General features: G+C 38.3%; 3 protein-coding genes across 7 annotated transcripts; 1 reads left to right on the top strand and 2 right to left on the bottom strand.

The window, feature by feature from the left end:
• Positions 1 to 2,650: 2,650 nt before the first annotated feature.
• Positions 2,651 to 5,665, bottom strand: LOC127972614 (phosphatidylinositol N-acetylglucosaminyltransferase subunit H-like). Of its 3 annotated transcripts, none has more exons than XM_052576247.1 (6): positions 5,528 to 5,665; positions 4,225 to 4,581; positions 3,924 to 4,133; positions 3,746 to 3,829; positions 3,567 to 3,654; positions 2,651 to 3,477 (listed from the first exon to the last, which is right to left on the bottom strand). In XM_052576247.1, the coding sequence occupies exons 2-5, from the start codon at positions 4,399 to 4,401 to the stop codon at positions 3,580 to 3,582; spliced, it is 546 nt and encodes a 181-aa protein (XP_052432207.1). In that variant the 5' UTR covers positions 4,402 to 4,581; positions 5,528 to 5,665; the 3' UTR covers positions 2,651 to 3,477; positions 3,567 to 3,579. The 3 variants fall into 3 exon arrangements, with proteins under 3 accessions (XP_052432207.1, XP_052432209.1, XP_052432208.1); XM_052576249.1 differs by having other exon boundaries at positions 3,573 to 3,654; XM_052576248.1 differs by having other exon boundaries at positions 4,225 to 4,577; positions 5,528 to 5,663.
• An 828-nt stretch (positions 5,666 to 6,493) lies between these two features.
• LOC127972612 (zinc finger FYVE domain-containing protein 1-like) lies at positions 6,494 to 13,245 on the top strand. The gene is made up of 11 exons (XM_052576243.1): positions 6,494 to 6,976; positions 7,232 to 7,736; positions 7,865 to 8,079; positions 8,200 to 8,306; positions 9,599 to 9,707; positions 9,808 to 9,905; positions 9,998 to 10,115; positions 10,201 to 10,371; positions 10,452 to 10,632; positions 11,032 to 11,148; positions 11,893 to 13,245. The coding sequence occupies exons 1-11, from the start codon at positions 6,494 to 6,496 to the stop codon at positions 12,123 to 12,125; spliced, it is 2,337 nt and encodes a 778-aa protein (XP_052432203.1). The 3' UTR covers positions 12,126 to 13,245.
• A 518-nt stretch (positions 13,246 to 13,763) lies between these two features.
• Positions 13,764 to 18,397, bottom strand: LOC127972613 (DDB1- and CUL4-associated factor 4-like). 3 transcript variants are annotated; one of them, XM_052576246.1, is made up of 14 exons: positions 18,252 to 18,397; positions 17,782 to 17,921; positions 17,353 to 17,408; positions 17,103 to 17,260; positions 16,775 to 16,857; positions 16,583 to 16,685; positions 16,129 to 16,272; positions 15,997 to 16,046; positions 15,514 to 15,593; positions 15,337 to 15,429; positions 15,143 to 15,240; positions 14,427 to 14,606; positions 14,208 to 14,322; positions 13,764 to 14,127 (listed from the first exon to the last, which is right to left on the bottom strand). In XM_052576246.1, the coding sequence occupies exons 2-14, from the start codon at positions 17,886 to 17,888 to the stop codon at positions 13,895 to 13,897; spliced, it is 1,500 nt and encodes a 499-aa protein (XP_052432206.1). In that variant the 5' UTR covers positions 17,889 to 17,921; positions 18,252 to 18,397; the 3' UTR covers positions 13,764 to 13,894. The 3 variants fall into 3 exon arrangements, with proteins under 3 accessions (XP_052432206.1, XP_052432204.1, XP_052432205.1); XM_052576244.1 differs by having other exon boundaries at positions 15,143 to 15,429; XM_052576245.1 differs by having other exon boundaries at positions 15,143 to 15,429; positions 17,782 to 17,918; positions 18,252 to 18,362.
• Between the last annotated feature and the right edge of the window lie 811 nt (positions 18,398 to 19,208).

The raw sequence follows: 19,208 nt of genomic DNA, 5'->3' as shown, positions 1-19,208 counted from the left end.
CACACAATACAAAAAGATAGTAGCCACTAAACATAGTTTAGGGAGGGTTAATGTTGATTCCCGATAACATAAGTACGTGACCCATGAGTTAGCAACTGCATACAGAAAATGGTGGCTAATTAAAAGAAGATTACAGATGGAGAAGGGAGTCAGTCCAGTGGTCTATATTCCATCACAAGGGTGTTTTGTGTTGCCTCATGGGCTGTGAATGTTACACCTTAGCACATAGTAAAAGTCCACAGGGAGGCAAAGTAGTGTCGGGAGGGGAACTCCCCTCACAGCGGGGTTCATGCACCCTTCCCACACAACAGTTTTTCCCTCCCAAAACAGCACATCCTTCAGGCAATCAGATGTAGCCGTTACATTCCGTTCACGAGGGGTCTCAGTTTAAATACCCCCTTAAAAATAAAGATCCAAACAAAGGTTTTTGCAGTGATTCCATAGAAGAACCATTTCAGAGTCCCTAAAGAACCCTTCAGTGAACAGTTCTTAAAAGACTAATTCTTTCTTATAGAGTTAAGAATATTTTAATAACCCAAAGAACCCTTTGCCACTATCCTTTGCGTGTAAAAGCTCATAACAGAAGCCCTTAAGGAGGCTTCCTCCCACTTGAGCTGAAAATGGCAAATTTTATCACTTGAGTACTTACGTTTATAAACCAAGTGAGCTCACGTGTCTCTGGAGTGTTTATGTATACACAACGATATAAACTGTGGTTAACGTCATTTCACTGGGTCTGGAGAACACATGTAAACATGTCAATCTGAGCAGCTAAACACCCTGATGTTTTATTGTTATATTGAGTTGAATTCACTGGAAAAGTGCTGATGGTGGATGGCTTATTTAAGATGTGCTCTGTTGGCTGGCTGGGGGGTGTAGGACGGTCTAGCCCCCACCCCGAGCAGAGTTCCTGGGAGGTTCGCACCTCCGGGAGGGATGATTATCCTGTCAGGAGCATCTTCACAGCAACCTAACAGGATCATTTCAAACCCCGGAGTTGTTTTCACAGCCTGTATGGGAATGGTCATTCCAAATGGTCAGAGGGGAATGAAGCAATGCTACATGGGAAACAGTATTTGAATAACAACAAGGTCTCTGAACCCTGACCTTTAGGTTCTATTCAAGGGCTCGAGCATGATTTCAATACGGGTAAATCCCAATCAGCAGCATTTGTAACATGATATTTGTTATTGCAAAAAAGGAGCAAAAAGCAAGGTTACAATGAGAAACTTACAAAGGAATCAAATAGGGCAAAAATTTATGGACAATTTAAAAGGCAAAAGAAAATTAAATTTTTTTTTTTTTTTTGGAAAATCATTTACATAAAGCTGACAAAGCAGTCATTTTTACAGTCGTTTTACACTTGGGACTTGGGAACAAACCTGTCATTTTTTAAAGAAATGAATACTTCTATCCAGCAATTATGCATTAAACCGTGACAATGTTACAGTAGGTTTATATTTCAAATAAACTATGTTCTTTTGAACTTACTCTCCATAAAAATATCAGTATCAGTCTCCACGAAACTGTTTTCAGCATTGATAATAATGAGGAATGAGCAGCAGATTAGCATAATTTCTAAAGGATCATAATGATGCTAACAACTGGAATAATAGCTGCTGAAAACTACGCTTTTGTCATCAAATTAATAAATTACACTTTCAAATATATGAAAACACACAAAAAAAGGTCCGTAATGTATCGCTTCTGAAACTTAAATCATGTTAACAAAAATATAGTTGAATCTTCTAGCTATACTATTTAAAAAAATTTGTATTTTAAAATTAACGAATTGGCCCTATTTGCAACTAATGTCCTTTGGTAATAAACGTAGTGACAGATTTGCGGTCATTTAAGATGAGCTTTTACTGAACCCAGATTAATTAAATTTTGGGTTGTTAACCGTAGCTGATATTTTCTTTTAAAAGTGAAGGTAAAGCTGCACCATGTATAAACACAAAACCGCATGAGCAAATAAACATGGGTGGTTTCCTGGTCCTTTTCCCAAACAGGTAAACTTGAATGACAACTTTAGCACATGTCTATGCAACAACTGGTAATTAGTTCTTATAAGGAACTCGAATATTTAAATACAAATGTGGCATGGAAAACGTTAGGAGAATCCCAAGTAAAGAAAGACATCAACTAAAGGTTTTGTGTTCCACAAAACCACAGTAAGAGCTATAGTCTGGTGGATGTTCACAACAGCTGCGCACCAGAAATACTACGAACCTGATATTGCAAGAAAGCTTCATTTGCCTTCTGTTGTCTGACCTCTAGAAAGCATTTACTTGGTACAGACAGTTCCACTTATTTCTAAAATGTAAATGTAATCTAGACATTGATAACATAATTATTAATTCAACTACTTAGTTTTTAAATCACCAAAGTAACTCAGAAGCTTTGTGGTGCTGTGAATTAGAGCTCAGATAAACTTACAATGAGTGGAGACCGTATGCTTAACCTCAGACATAAACTGCTTTGGGTAACAAGACAACCTGACAAAAGCGGGAACAGTTAAATGCTGACCCACCAAAAAGTAAATGAGATGCATTAGCATAATCCCTCCAGTGACCCAAAACAATGGTGGCCAAGTAAAATCTGCTTTAAAAGCTGAATACACTGATTTGCCATACATAAAATACAGAGATTTTTTTTAAGTATTTAATTAAAACAGCTTTATTTTTTAATAGGAATTTTTTTTTTAATTAAAATGTCATATGGTTAAACTATTAAAATAGTAGATCACTAAAATCATTGCTCCAGATCTCAAAATTTGGCACACATGTCCCCCTAGTGGCTAACTAAGATCAGAATCAGAAGGAAAAACCAGCTACATTCATTGCAATATTAATATAGAAAACAGTTCAAACACTTACTACCAAAAGGTTAAATATCAAAATTAGGAGTAAATGAAAAAAAATAAATAAAAAAAATGTGAAGAAATGTGAAGTGACATTCAGCCAAGTATGGTGACCCATACTCAGAATTTGTGCTCTGCATTTAACCCATCCGAAATGCACACACACAGAGCAGTGAACACACACACACACACTGTGAGCACACACCCGGAGCAGTGGGCAGCCATTTATGCTGCGGCGCCCGGGGAGCAGTTGGGGGTTCAATGCCTTGCTCAAGGGCACCTAAGTCGTGGTATTGAAGGTGGAGAGAGAGCTGTTCATGCATTCCCCCACCCACAATTCCATCCGGCCCGAGACTAGAACTCACAACCCTTCGATTGGGAGTCCAACCCTCTAACCATTAGGCCACGACTTCCCATATTTAGTGGGAAGCACTAACATATGAAATGTCTGATCATAAAAATTGTATTAAATGAGGTGAACTGTAGCCATTAAGTTTGTGGATGCAAAATCTAACAAACCGTTACATGTAACAGAAAAATGTAGTGTAGATGACAATGACCAACAATTCACTTCTGGTTCATTCTGGGGTTTTATCCGGTTTCGAAGAAAGACTCTGTAAAGTAAAAGAAATAGAGCCATAAAACATTTATAGACACAGAAATTTCATTTATGTACAACATGTAAAGTATGAAGCGAACGAACCATTACCACGGTCTCAACTGGTCTGTGCCAAAATCTCTTGACAGCTCCTGTACACTTGAACCAAACAATTCAGCCGAGGCTTTGAACTCTGGCGGAAGAATGCAAAATGTTCATTTACAGACTGACCTGCCAAAGATTCTTCATTTTGCTTTTGCACAAAAACAACAGCTGCTTCTTACCTGGAAAAGAGGGACAACACTGGCCACTGTTTCAGGATCAGCTGGGTCCTTGATCAGAATGCACAGATAGTATATAATGCTGTGCTGAGGCGGAAACAAAAGGGTGATTATTTTGGACTATTTCTAGATCAAAATGTCCATCATGCACAAGAGTCACTGGAGAAAACGGCATGTTTACCATATAAACTGCCTCGTTGATGACGATGTCTTTCAGTTTGCTCATCTCAATGAAGATCGTGCTTTCTCGCCCAGATGCATAAGATGAAGACAGCTGGACACCGAGGGAACCGATTATGAGAAGGGTCTCATGGTCCACCTTCACGAAGTGAATATGAATCATCATCCCAACCAAAGTGAGGATAATGGCACTCGACAGGACAGCCGTGTTCTAGAAATGAAAGACATTATTACTATAAGAATTTCACTGTCGTATTAGAAAGCTTAGGAATTAATATTCTTGCAATATAAAATGTTCTTACCTCAGTGAAGAAAAATACAGCATAAGCAAATAACCATATGAAGCAGGTGTAGACCATCACCTTACGCAAAGACAGCTTCGGTGAGGTGACTGTGAACTCTCTGCAGAAAGCCGAGTGAGTTTGGCAGTCTAAAGATATCAAGTTGCCGTTTATGTCTGTGAACTCTTCCTCGGCCATGTCGATCACCGTCAGAACATTATATGATTCAGGAATAAATAGCTTTGCTTTGCTAATCACTTGACAACAAACAGCGTTATCTTCTTCTTATGGGGTAAGCCGTTGGAACATGAATAGAATCGTGTTTTTCCGCCACCTAATGGACTGGAGTGTGGAAAATCTCTGTCCTTCAGATCCTGGCTTTTTATTTGTGAAAAAATAAACGTTGTCTCAATATAGTCCATACAATGATTATGCTTACTAGTTATAAAAGTGACTTTTTAAAAGCATATTCTTTGTGAATGAACACAATGTACTTTACACTTTAGAAAACGTTTTAAAAGAGTACTCTCGTTACAGAAATATTATTTAAAATATAATTTTGAACTAATTTGTATACTATTTACAATTAAATGAAAGTAACTAATTAGTGAATAAACTAATAGTTTAAACTTTAAAAGTTTTCACTTAATTTTAGATTTAATCAAGTGCTTCACATGTGCTTTAATATGTCAGTCTACATTTTAAGCGTACCTTTAAACCACAACAAAACATGAAAATAATTAAATGTACTTAAAACGTATTTGACATTGCAAAGTGCACTTTTCGGGTTTAAGTGTTAAGAAACAATTGTTATCCTGGACCACAAAACCAGTCTTAAATCGCTGGGGTAATTTGTAGCAATAGCAAACTAAAAAAAAAAAAAAAAAAAAAAAACATTGTATGGGTCAAAATGATCTATTTTTCTTTTATGCCAAAAATCATTAGTTCCATTAAGATATTTAGTAAACTTCATACTGTTAATATATCAAATCTTATTTTTGAGATAAGTAATATGCATTGCTAAGAATTAATTTGGACAACTTTGAAGGCAATTTTCTCCGTATATAGATTTTTTGCACCCTTAGATTCCAGATTTTCAAATAGTTGCATCTCAGCCAAATATTGTCTGATCCTAACAAACCATACATCAATGGAAAGCTAATTTATTCAGATTATTTATAAATCTGAGTTTTGTGGTCCAGGCTCACAATTGGTCATTAACTTTATTTCATCTGCAAGTAGCCTACTTTTTTTTTTTTTTTTTTAAACATACTTTAAAGATTTGAAGAATTATCTAGTAGTCTGTCCCCTTGTATGCACTCACCATTCGAACTCGACCACTGCTTCTGTGGAGAATGGACTCGGTTTCCCATCGGTCTTCGCGGCTGGTAACCTTTGACAGCCGCTCCAGTGAAAACAAGCCGATCAGCTGATTTGACCTGGCAACAACATTTACCCGAATCTACCGGGGAGGGGAATCGTTTTACAAACTGGTGGGGAAAAAAACAGTTCTCTTGACATCAACCGGCTTATTAATTTGTGTTAAACAAAGGGTCGTTGTCGCGCGCGATGTTTCAGGGAATTCAGCAGCTTGTTTGATGAAAACTGCGGTGTGATTCTGGCTCGAAATCAACTTGTTTTGTTCGGTCAAAGCGGTGTTGTTGGGTTAACATACTATAAGGACAGTCTGAACGATACTAAACAATTATTAATTCAGCTGCATTAGTGATATTTCTAACCCCCTAGTATTTGTAGTCTTTGAAATTTAAGGTGTTTTTACAAACACGTATGCTAAGCTCAGCTAGCTCGAGTACGTTAACAAAGCCCAGGGCGATAACAACACCCGAATGTAGCTGTTTTCTTACTAGTTTCTTGTGCCAATAAATGCATGTCGGTGGTTGTTGGTTGTAGTTTATAAGTTTAGACACTTTAGACCGCTTGATCGGTTTAAAATCAACAAGAAAGCTGACATACTGGCAGTGCTATACTGATGTCAACTGATCTATTTATAGTTCATATTGAATATTTGATTTTAAGCCAGTGTCATAATCTGACACATCACATTTTGAATTCCAATGAAATTCAAAGCAAACAAGTAAATTATTTTGTTTAGGATCTCAAAGGCATCATATCTGAGGCATTAAATATCATCTGTCTTGTTGGTCTCTGCTGTAATTTAGTTGTTTCAACTTTGAGGAATATAGTCAGTGTATTTACAGAGGGACTGTAGTACTTTAAACTCGGTTGCTTCCGTTCGGTTCGCTACCTCGCTGTTATATTTAGACGTATAATGAACAGTCAGGGCTCGTCGATGGGGAAGGGGGTGAACGGCGTCCTTGTTTGTCAGGAGAGTTACGCCTGCGGTGGCTCCGACGAGGCCGCCTTCGAGTGCGACGAATGCGGCAGCGTTCAGTGCGTCCGCTGCGAGCTGGAGCTCCACCGTCAGGAGCGCTTGAGGAACCACGACAGGACCCGGATCTCACCTGGCCACATACCTTACTGCGATTCATGTAAAGGGGACGGGGGCGTTCCGAACGGGGGTCGGCTGAGAGCAGTAGTGCGCTGTCAGGGATGTAAAATCAACCTGTGTTTGGACTGTCAAAAAAGGACTCACAGTGGGGTCAGTAAAAGAAAGCACCCCATCACTGCCTACTCTCCCCCGAAACCCGTGGAGAAGAACTGCAGCACTGGAGATGAACAGCTGGATGCGTTGAAAGCTAAACTTGATCAAGTCACCAGTTTTCTTCTAGTGGATGAAAAGGAAGATATGCAGGTAAGTTAACTCAGCTTGTGCAATTCCTGTGCTGCAGTACAGCTTTCCTCCTCTTTATAGAGTCTTAATTCTGGTTCTCAAATTTGATTGGCTGAGTGGCGTTGGACGAGTGCTGATATGGAGCTCATTGATTGGCACTAGACCCTCTTTTTTAGAAAGTAGGAAAACTAAAACAATGTGACAGAAGAAAAACGTGTGATATTGAGTGAGGTGAGACTCATTCTTAAACTATATTTATTTCCACAACCTGAACAGGTCAAGGATGAGGAGGAGTTTGTGAGGAAGTTAGGCTGTAGCCCCGAGGAGCTCTTGAAGGTGGTGTCCATTTTCGGCAACACTGGAGAAGGCAAATCCCACACCCTCAATCACACTTTCTTTTTGGGTCGTGAAGTTTTCAAGACATCTCCAACCCAGGAATCCTGCACCGTTGGGGTGTGGGGAGCACTGGACCCTCTTCATAAGGTGGTGGTTGTTGACACAGAGGGACTTCTGGGGGCAGGAACTAACATTGGACAACGAACCCGCCTCCTCCTGAAGGTGCTCGCAGTCTCCGATCTGGTCATCTATCGGACACATGCTGACCGGCTACATGATGATCTTTTCAAGTTTCTTGGAGATGCATCAGATGCGTATCTAAAGCATTTCACGAAGGAGCTGAAAGCCACAACTGCACGCTGTGGTTTGGACGTGCCCCTTTCAACTCTGGGTCCTGCTGTTATAATCTTCCATGAGACCGTCCACACCAAGTTATTAGGCTCAGGTTAGTTTTTGGTTTTGGGTGTTTTTCATGTTGCTGTCCTTCTCACCCAACAAGTTAGGAATGACTTTGAAATAGATATGGTATAAGAAATAATGAGTACATACTACCTCTCTTTCACACCCCTGTAGACAAGCCATTAGAATCAGCTGAGCGGCTTCTTCAGGAACGTTTCCGAAAGCTTGGCCTCTTTCCAGAAGCATTCAGCTCTATTCAGTACCGGGGCACTCGAACCCACAACCCCCCGACTGACTTCGGCGGTCTGCTGCGCAGCGTGGAGCAGCAGTTAGACAACAACACTACACGATCTCCACGTTCTGCTGGTGTCATCTACAAAGCCTTGCAGGTGTTTATTTATTTTTGTCATTGTTAAGCTCAATAATTCTTTTAGCCTATCGATGACATGAAGATGTGGAAGTTGAAATGTACTGTAGTTTGTGTGGCTGATCAAGCTCTTGTTCTCCAGGCTTTGAGTGAGTGCTTCAGCGGAGAGATTCCTGATGAGCATCTGGCAAGCAACTCTTTTTTTCCAGATGAATACTTTACCTGCTCCAGCATCTGCCTCAGCTGTGGGTAAGTCTTCGCATCTCAGGAATCACTGCACTTATGATTTCAAATCGGTTTAGGATTTCTAAAGCAACACTCATATAGAAGAGAGTTTGGGGTTAGTGGTCTCTTAAGTTTACCAAAGCTGCATTCAATCAAAAATACAGTGCAAATTGTAATATTGTGAAATATGATTACATTTTTTTTTAATTATTGTTCCATATTTCAAAATGTAATTTATTCCTGTGATGGCAAAGATAAATATTAAGCAGCCATTACTGTCATTCACTTTTGATCAGTTGAATGCATCCTTGGCTGCTGAATAAATGTAATTAATAATAAAAAAAATCACTGACCCCAAACTTTTAACCAATTGTTTCTGTTAAATAACATTGTCATATTACAAATGTGGTTCAAAGATTCAGATTTTTAATGCCATTTTAATGCCGATTATGAAGCACAAAAAATATATATATTTATAAGGTTGATTCAATTAGCCAAAGAGCTTTCTATGTATTTAAATTATGCAGGTCCAAATTGCTTGTAGGCCTATCCGCTTCAAAGGATTGTTTAAAAATAAAAAATAAATATAGAGATATTGCTTTAAATGGTTCTGATATATCCCAGAGTAACATTTAAGCATGTAAAATTATTTTGTATATTTTTACCCACAAAGAAAGTTATTTTCTTTTCCTTTTTTTTTTTTTTTTTTTTTTACAGTTGAGTAATTTGCATAAATGTTGAGAACTGGTCTGGGTGAAACATCTAAAAGAACTGGTTCAAAGGAGTTATTTTGAATGGTTCCACACAGGTGGCTAAACTAGTAATTAGACATATGACTATACTAGTTTTGACTCTTGTAATGCAGGTGCAAAATTCCTCGCATGTACACCCTCCTGAAGCCTGTTCTGAATTAGATGTTTAAACAAATGTGAATCTAAGGGTGTATTCACACCAGGAAATTGGTCTGGACCAAATAAAATAGATAATTCTTTTTTTTGTTTGCTGTGGTTCGCTTTCACACTGCCCTTTTTGCAAGTCAACAAGAAACTGTAAACAAAACCACACATGTGCTAATGGTCATCCATTCATTGGAAAGAAAAACTCAAGTGTACCAGAGTTTGTTTGGAGTTGGGGCGAGACCACCTCTTCAGCGGTTGTTTGGTGCGCACCAGAGTGAGATTGCTATATTCACACTTGCCCAATAGATCCACATCAAGGTGGGGGTAAACAAACTTGAGTTCGATTCAGTCGAACCAAACAATACAGGTGTGAATGCACCCTAATACTTGGTGGCATGTTTTTGTTTATTTTTTTAGCTCTGGCTGTAAAAACAGCATGAATCACCTACGAGAGGGTGTGGCACATGAGGCTAAACACCGCTGCCGCTATTCAGCGCACTATGATAATCGCATCTATACCTGCAAGGTAGGTCGTAAACAATGCAACGCGTGACCTGACCCTATAGGCTACACGTGCTTTGTGACTGTCCACGTCTGACATTATGTGTGTTAACCTGCTATTCCAGGTTTGTTATGAGAGTGGAAAAGAGGTAATTGTGGTTCCAAAGACGACGGCATCCTCTGACTCACCATGGTTTGGCTTGGCCATATACGCCTGGTCTGGGTGAGTCATGTTATTGAATTATAGCTGTATAAAGTGCATTTAGTTAAGTTCATTTAGACATACAGGACTAAGTTGTGCTTTTTCCTTTGCAGATATGTGATCGAGTGTCCAAACTGTTCGGTGATCTATAGAAGTAGGCAGTACTGGTATGGGAACCAGGACCCTGTTGATACAGTGGTTCGGACTGAAATCCAGCATGTCTGGCCAGGGGTGAGAGTAATCTTTTTATCCCATGTTTCTACTATTTATATAGCAAAAAGAACAAGCTTTGTTTACCTTCACATTTACGTCTCAGTCCGACGGATTCCTGAAGGACAACAACAACGCTGCGCAGAGGCTGCTGGATGGAGTGAACTATATGGCTCAGTCTGTTTCAGAGCTAAGCGTCAAGCCTGCTAAAGCCGTCACTGCCTGGTTAACCGACCAGATTGCCCCAGCTTACTGGAAGCCTAATTCTCTCATCATTGTGAGTTTTAATGCTAGGCAATTTGAACATGTCTTTTTAATGATGAGAAGTCTCCACTGAAACACTAAAACGTTTTCCAGAGATGTAGAAACTGTGGAGAGGAGTTCCAAGATAATGATACAAAGCACCACTGTCGGGCTTGTGGAGAAGGTTTCTGTGACGGCTGCTCCTCTAAGACACGGCCAGTCCCGGAGAGAGGTTGGGGCCTGGCACCTGTGCGAGTCTGTGATGCCTGTTTTCAAAACAGAGGAATTCCAGAAGGTATCGCAGAAGAATTTAACAACATTTTATTTTAATAAATTTAAATTACTCATGTGATGGCAAAACGGAATTTTCAGCAGCTATAACAGTACCAAACTTTTGCATAGTAGTGTATATATTGTACTGTATATACATATTGTAATTTCAAAACTAATCAAGAAAGAGGCTCAAAGTAATTGTTTTATTATAATCTGCTGTGCATTGAGGCAAATCATTTATATCTTAAATAATGCCTTGCTAAATAATGTAAAAAATCACAAAAATGCATGGTTTACACATGTTTGAATCATTTTGAAAGTACTACACACTTGGTGTCGGAACCTGATGCAACATGTTGTGACATAAACATGCAGTATTTGAATCCATAATATGAATAATATCAAAACTGGTCTCACACAGAACTACTGGATGCAGCACTGGAAGAGGAGCAAGGTGGGACTCTGATTGCCAGGAAGGTGGGAGAAGCTGTTCAGAACACTTTAGGAGCGGTAGTCACTGCTATAGACATCCCTCTTGGTGAGTTCTTCACTCGTCTTAGAGCCTATAAAAATGTTAACATGACAGTATGTTAATGCTAATGTGAACACACACTGGAAATACTGTTGAGTGTCAATATGTTATAATGTTTACTAATAATAAACCTTAGGCTTGTTTAAAACCTGTTACCTGTCATCGCGTCCCGTACACGGGACGCCTACGTTTACTTCACTATATTACAGTTCAATCCTAATCTAATCATGACAAACTATATATATCGTTGGAAAGGTCTAAGACTCCTAAATAGATCTTTTACCAATCTCATTTTGTTAAATATTATGTAGGAAAAGTAATAGATTAATTTATGGCAAGAGTGCACCTCAAAAACCTACATAACAGGAGTTCTGACCTTTGAAAAAAAAAAAAAAAAAAAAGCCTTTTTTTTCTATCACTAATCTACACTTTAGAAATCATCAGAAATTATATATCACTTGAAAACTTGAAATCTCACAATTCATCCTTTGAAACCCATTTTAAAATCAAACATTGCATTACCATGAAAATGGTACATCATAGTCGTGTTACAAAATGTTTTCAGTCATGAATTATAAAAATGTAGGTTTGGATCATGCACTTTCAAGTCTATGTTCAAAAATGTGAGTGACAGTTAACAGGTTAAGTAATTTTCTTTGATCTTTAGGATTAAGCATTTCAATTCCAGAACAGTTACATACTTGTGCAGGAATATCTCAGCATGTATAAATGATTAAATGCATTTACTAGGTCTGGTAAAAGATGCCGCCCGTCCAGCATATTGGGTCCCTGACCAAGACATCCATTGCTGCCACCAGTGCCAGCGTGAGTTTAATGCCCGTCTCTCAATCCATCACTGCCGTGCATGTGGACAAGGAGTATGTAACGATTGCTCCTCTGATCGCCGGGCCGTGCCCTCCAGGGGTTGGGACCATCCAGTGCGGGTGTGCATCACCTGCAGCCAGAAATCTGGAGAGCTCTAGCAGAACCGAACATCGCTCACCATTATAAGACACCATCGTATTTGACCTCAGTGCTTCAAAACAAGTTGGGAAGGAAGAAGCACTGAATCCAATGAATGATTGTTTGAGAGGATTGTTTGTTCCAACACTTCATTCACATCATGCTCCTACATAAGCTGTTCACACTTTAACAAGTAATGGCCTACGTAATTTCTTCTTTTAAAGGTTAAATCCAGCAGGAAAATACATGCATGTCAAACCCTGGACAAATCCTTTGTCTACCATGCAGTATGTTACCTGTGGGCAGGCCCAGACGGAAAATTGGAATGAACGTTTTGGGGAAAATCTACAGAATGGGTTTAAACAAGATAGAAAAAAAAAAGTTAAACATGATCAAAGGTGCAAAATATGAATGATGTCCGTTCCATTTCTGTGACTGCAGATCCAAATGGGCCTTCCTGTGGGTAAAGGCAGCTAACATATGGCCTCTACGTGATACATAGACCGGTGCACACATATGATTGTCTACCATCTTGTTGTGTTATTCTATTTTCAATTTTAAGAAAATTTGCTTTTACTTGTTTAAATCACAAGATTGTCAATTGACAATTGATTGATTGTTTAGCATTCCTTTACCCTTCAAGAAACCCCAGAGTAGATTTTAGATTGTTTCTATCATGAAACAGATCTGGCATGATCACGCTAAACTATCAGACGGCGATCATTTCATTTAAATGTGTATTCGAGCAGGATGTTTTTTTTTTTTAAAGTTTTTAAAAACTGACCTTTTTAATGAATGAGTACCACTTTTTCCGAATCAAATTGAATAGGGACTCTTAACAAAAAGCCATGATGAAACCGTATAAATTACGTGTCAAAAGAGATGCCAATCTGCATAAATCTCATGTTGTCAGACGATAGTTGCTCTTATTTAGCCCCTGGTGTGTGTTACGATCACTGTCAGTTAAATTGTTTTCTTGGCCAAATGAACACTCATTATGTAGAATCAGGTTATGGTAGACTCAGTGAGCCATCATGTGTGGATGACCGAACATGACTGACACAGACATAAGAAACATGAATATTATTTTATGTTCTTTGCACCTTGTATGCTAATTAAATTAGACTTGAGTACCTCCAAGAGTGTGGCTTAAATATAAAAATGTGTAAATGCATATTTGTACTTAAAGGGACAGTGCACCTTCCTAATAAATTATAATAGCCCCCCCCCCCCCCCCCCCAAAAAAAACCAACAATGTGGTCATTATCTACTCACCATCATTTTGTTTCACACCTGTATGTTTATAAAAGAAGATATTTAGATTAGATTAGATTTTTCCCTATAAAATGACAGTCAATGGGGTCCAACGTTGTGATTTTACAAACCAAAACTGTTAAAATATTAAATTCATGTTGGGATCTGAACTAAAGTTACAGACAAACAAAGATTGGATTTATTTTGAACATTGGAGAATGGTTTTACCCCCTTTTATTTTTTTTAAAAACGTCCAACATATTTGGTTTAAAATGTTTCCCCCAAAAGAAATGAAAAATTTCAAACATGAAATTGCATTTAAGAAGGTATGTTTAAAGTGACTATCTTTTACAACGATCCATCTACTGATGATGTAACAGACAATAAGTATTCTGAATCCATCATAGTCTAATCCAGAATATTTATTTAAAAAAAAAAACTAAAGTCAAATGGTAAAATGGCAACATTGTGGTCAATAGGACAACAGATGTATTTTCCACACAGCAGCTTGATTTTCGTTTTTAGATGGTAACTGTTAGAACTGACCCTCCAGTGTTAGTCCATCCTGATAGTCTTTGTCATAAGAGTAATAGTACAGATCATGACGAACAGCCATAAGGAGTCCAGGAAGTCCTCTTCTACCACCCAGCTGGGAGGAAAACACCACATTTGGGATCGAGTCTTTCCCAGCAGGGTGAGGTGAGGGGATGGTCCTGAGGAGACGGCTGTCGTGGAGGCTCCAGAGCCGGGTGTAGCAGTCCTGACCCACTGCAAACAGCACACAATGAGATGTGGTACAAGCATTGCACTGCTCTGAACTGAACTGAGTTTATATGAAAAAGATGTACCAGCAAGCAGCAATCCTTCTGGCTCATTGACATGAATGGGTAGGTAGGCATATTCATTATGGTGTCCTTCATACTGTTTAACAGAGCGCTTAACACGGATGTCCCACAGCTTTATCTGCTCAGTGACAGTATGAAGGGAGAATAAAAGTTGGATCATTCAAAGCTCCAAATTGTTATTAATAGCATGATGGTCATTTTAGTTGCTTATCACAGACAGACCTTGCCCAGCATGTCAGCAGCGAGTAGGTAGTTCTCGTCCTGTAGCAGTTGGATCGAGGTGATGGCCGACTCCTGGAAGAAGCGGTTGGTCTTCCAACCGTGAGTGCGACCCCGGTCACGCTGACGCAGGTCAATGCTGAAGATCTCTCCTGAGCGACAGCCGTTGAACAGCACGGGAGCCTAACATACGAGGAACAATGCATAAAGAAAAAAAAACATGAGCTAATATTTACAAAAGCTTTCCCCTGCAGAATGTAATTATTAAAAGTGAAAAAAAAAAGAAGAAGAGGAATAATTCTGTAAACTAGATAACTGTTGGCTATTGTTTTTTTGATCAACCAAAAACTGCTGTTTACTATAACTTAGTAAAATCCTGGAGAGTTTAAACATGGTATAGAACAGATATTTATTAATACAGGATTTAGTTTGAACTTTATATTTAGGACTTTTATGCACTTCAAAAGGTGCACTTTTCTTTTGTGAGATGTTGACTTGGACTTATCAAATTTAGTGGTATAGATGCAGCACTACACAAATCAAATCTTTCTGTAAAACATTTTAATGAGGTGAAAATGACCATGAGCACATTCAAATTATAGTAAAACTGAGGGAGATTGGAGTAGGAGATGACAGACATGATGCAGGTTAGATTCAAACCACAAGCATATGCACTACAACTGCGCCATGGCCCCAAAAAAGCATTGTTCTATTCTCACCCTCACGGCAAACTGTTGAGCTAGAACGTCACTGCCTGCGAGGTATGTCGCTCTCCGTCCGGTCACAGCATCCGTCACAATCACTTGTCGAGAAAGGCCTAGGTATAAAAAAATAAATAAATAAAAATAAAAAGTAATTTTCATTCCAACAGCAAATTGTAGAAACACATACAAACAAAGAGTCATAACCTCACCAGTGCTGAAGGTTTTATCAGCCTGTGGGTTGAGGCACCATGCACATGACCAAGCTGTGGAGATCTTAAAACTGCACAGCATCCCTGGTTGATCTGATGGAACAAAAAGTCCTTTCAGTTTAATAAAGGGAAAACAAATTAAAAAATGTGGGAGACCCTAAAGAAAACGATTTGTACCTGGATTGAAGTTGCTGAAGAGAGAAGCAGGTAATAAACTGACACAGCCTGGGGTCTGAGAAATGCCCACCAAACACAATCTAAAAAGACTTGTCAAGAAACACTTGCTCATCGCTTAGAGATGTTTGTGACTTTTTAGTGATTGACTAATAGTCATTAATAGAGTAAATATACAGGTATGCTCCTATTGTAATGATTATGCACTTTATTCAAACTAAGAGTTATTATTTGGCTTAGATTCATAGAAGTATTTCACAATTAACAAAGGGAAATCTGAATGAAGAAAGACTAAATGTATTCAAATAACGATGATATTAACCCCCTCCACATCGGTTATGTGGTGATGTTAACAATTTATGTTGTGTTAACAGGTTATGATTAGCGTTCATTTAGTAAAAACCACAATACAGACCTACAGGTTCAAAATAAGCATAAAATAATTGTAAGATGTAGTTTTTAGAACCTGAATTGTTTGAAGGATACAGAACATGCGAGTCTGTGTGTGTCACAGAGGCCCAGCATACAGAGTTCACCTGAAACAAAATGAAAAGGACACAGTACTACGAAACACCTTATTTTTGCTGGAAGGAATTCATTGTAAATTTCTCTGATTACCTTGCGGTTAGTAAAATAAAGGTTATCGCACATCTCCACCGACAGAGAGCCTTTTCTGCAGCCATGGAAATTCATTATGCCATACTTGCAGCCTCCGTGCGACACATCATTTACTGTGAAGACTCGCTCACAAGCTGAATCTGCCTAATCAGATGCATCCAGAAAAAAGAAAAACACAGTCAAGACTGAAACCACAATCACTGCCAAAACGTAATCACTCCTTCTGCTAGTTTTTCAAAGAACAGACAACTGGAGGCCAAAACTTCCAGTAACACCTGCCAGGAGCAATCCATTTCCATGAAAAAACTACATTTCTTTTTTGACTGTTCTCAAGTTGTCTGTCCTCAGAATAACATGTATAACATGTAATAACTGTTTTTCCACTGAGAACACATTTAAATGGAGTTGCCACAGAAATCAAGTTTTACGTTTTTCCCTTAAATGAGAGTCTTACAACAATGAGATGGAAGTTATCGGTGTTTGGGCTGGTGGAGTTGGATCTCTGCACTTCCAGCTGGTGACGGTGCATCCCACTCACTTTCACTTCATGGATCAGCCTGTAAAATGAGAACACCCTTGGAATCGAATTCATTTTGAGATGCAATTTTTTTTCCTGGTTGTGTTCGCATGCTATTTTATGTCATACCTAGAATAGGAGCTAGGAGGCAGCAGACCCAGATGTCTCTTCTGTAACAGCAATGCAGAATTCAGCCCAGTCCTGGGAGCTTTCTAAACATGAAACGAAATGAGAAACAATGAGAAAGAAAAACACCTGCACACCTCAACATAATGATTTATTACCGACAAAATCCATCCAAGTACTGCAGCTATGCTTGTCCCAAAAACATCCATAGATTTCTCTCAAATAACTTTATAGTTGAAATTTTGTGCAAAAATTTGATACAAGCAGTGTGGACTATCCGTACTACATTTATGTATAGCTAGGGGACATATTGAATATTTCCCCAACTCACCTTCCTAGGACCATCATCCTCTGCCAGCAGCGCAGATCTCTTTCTCTCCTCTTCCTTTTTCTGGAGCCCTTCTTTTGTCAGAGGGTTACAGTTGTTGTGTCCAGGCAACAAACGAAAGTAGCGGTTCTTCTCTGGGTCAAAGTAGAAACCTGGCAACTCTGTTAATAATAACGGTTAATGGTTAAATGGATTAATTTGGACTGATATAGCAGAAAGATGAGCCGAGAAAAAAAAAACCAGTAAAGTTTACCTGGTGCAGACGAGGATGCTGTGGACGGACCTGCATCACCTGCTGTGCTTTCAGAACTAGAAAAAGGACTAATGTTAATGGCTAATATAAAGTTAAATACAAGTATTACCAAAACGGCTGACTCTACGTCTCAATACTTTAGTATGGACACTTTAGAATTGTTCACTAAAAAAAAAACATTATTCACCCTCATGTTGTTTCAAACCTGCATGACTATCTTTTGTGGAAACACAATTCAGTTTGACTGCATCTTTTGTCCACACAATACAAGTGAATATTACTGAGGCATTCTTTCTCCTTGACATCACCTTTTGTCTTCCACAAAAGAGCTCAAACAGGTTTGCGACAACATGATGGCTAGTAAATTACATCATTTTCATTTAAAAGAGTGTCCAGGTGAAAACGATAGCCTCAGTCTGTGTAAGTTACCTATATTCCTGCTCCTCGTGGGCTGAACGGTGTCTGCTCCGCCACTGTGACGGACTGTGCTGTCGATGACGGTCCGTGCCACTCGATCGCCAGTTCCCACGCTTCATTTCTACTTCCCAGGAGTCATGCCAATATATCTGCTAAATTAGTCCAAACAGATGAATGCCTTTCAATTTAAATAAAGAAGCACAATTATATTTTTTATATATTATATATTTGGATTTAGCACATATGAAGAAAAACCTAAACTTTCTGGAGCATTATTAAGAAACTGAGCAGTGATGGAAAAACACTGATTTGTTATGGAGCTGATCAAGGAGCTAGCATGCTAAGACAACTATTATGAAAATGCACGTGGCCCGTTCTTGTTAACGGTTACTCTTGCTGAAGAGAACTCACGTTAATATATTTATTGATCGCTGGAATAAATTGTAAACTTTGTGTAAAAAGGAGAGTCATAATAAACATACCTGATAAAGATGCACTCGTTCTGACTTCTTCCTGTTTGGAGATATGATTTCCTCAGAGCACCGCCTCCTTACTGTTCATTGGTGGAGCCTTGAGACTTTGGGATGTTAATCCCGTAAAATAAAGTCCGTGGTTCACACAAGCTCAGGATACTTTCACGTTTTATTCTGCGACATAAAACACACTTACACCCCACTGATTTTTTTTTTTTTTTACGTTTCTTAAAAAAAGACGGTATTCACTAAAAGAAGTTTAATCTTACCATATCCAAAAACGCTTTCACTCTACTGTTATTTAATAGAATAAATGCACTAGAATTGTATCAAATAGTACAAGGGAATCGGGTTTTAATTCAAAATTTCATATTAATCAAAGATTAATTGGCTTTTAATGCACCTTGTTTTTAAATGCTTTCATATGTTTTAGTTATTATATATATATATATATATATATATATATATATATATTCACTATAGTTTTTATTACTAATGTCTCATTTCAGTTTCAGTTGTGACGCTAACAGCCGATCCGCCTACAAAGTGACGTCATAGAGCCCGCCCCCAGTCTATTGAAAAAATGTGATTGGATAATGAGCTGTCAGTCATGTCAGGGGCTGTCTCGTTGACATACAGAAACATACACGAAGCTAAAGGAATTAATAAAAAATATAAATAGTTCTTATTAGCAAGACCCTAATGTGTTTTAATGATGATCGTTGTATGTATTTATATTTAAATGAAAAAAAAAGGATAACAAATAATATAGGCGCAAAATATATAAAGATATCCTATATACTGTTTATTTAAGTTGTTAATTTTATTACCATATATTATATTGATTATTAATTATTTTTTATATATTTAAAATAGGCTCTATGCAAATCACCAACCAAAATATTCAATAATTTTGCAATAAAAAAACTGCAATGAGTCAATTAAAATAAAAATATGTTTAAAACT

The sequence above is a fragment of the Carassius gibelio genome, chromosome B15 (genome assembly GCF_023724105.1).
Source record: "Carassius gibelio isolate Cgi1373 ecotype wild population from Czech Republic chromosome B15, carGib1.2-hapl.c, whole genome shotgun sequence".
In the NCBI taxonomy this organism is placed as follows: Eukaryota; Metazoa; Chordata; class Actinopteri; order Cypriniformes; family Cyprinidae; genus Carassius; species Carassius gibelio.
Note: the sequence above shows the minus strand (reverse complement) of the source record. Positions and strands in the feature narration are given on the sequence as shown.

Bases quoted from the DNA above. Each gene is read 5' to 3' on its own strand.
- LOC127972612 (XM_052576243.1), top strand. From the start codon at position 6,494: ATGAACAGTCAGGGCTCGTCGATGGGGAAGGGGGTGAACGGCGTCCTT. The intron at 8,080-8,199 runs GTGTTTATTTAT...CTTGTTCTCCAG, and splicing joins TCATCTACAAAGCCTTGCAG to GCTTTGAGTGAGTGCTTCAG. The intron at 9,708-9,807 runs GTAGGTCGTAAA...CTGCTATTCCAG, and splicing joins ATCGCATCTATACCTGCAAG to GTTTGTTATGAGAGTGGAAA.
- LOC127972614 (XM_052576247.1), bottom strand. From the start codon at position 4,401: ATGGCCGAGGAAGAGTTCACAGACATAAACGGCAACTTGATATCTTTA. The intron at 3,830-3,923 runs GTAAACATGCCG...TTTCCGCCTCAG, and splicing joins TCAACGAGGCAGTTTATATG to CACAGCATTATATACTATCT. The intron at 3,655-3,745 runs GTAAGAAGCAGC...TTCTTCCGCCAG, and splicing joins GTGTTGTCCCTCTTTTCCAG to AGTTCAAAGCCTCGGCTGAA.
- LOC127972613 (XM_052576244.1), bottom strand. From the start codon at position 17,888: ATGAAGCGTGGGAACTGGCGATCGAGTGGCACGGACCGTCATCGACAG. The intron at 15,430-15,513 runs GTACAAATCGTT...TTGTTCCATCAG, and splicing joins CTTCAGCAACTTCAATCCAG to ATCAACCAGGGATGCTGTGC. The intron at 14,323-14,426 runs GTCTGTCTGTGA...GTCACTGAGCAG, and splicing joins CTGCTGACATGCTGGGCAAG to ATAAAGCTGTGGGACATCCG.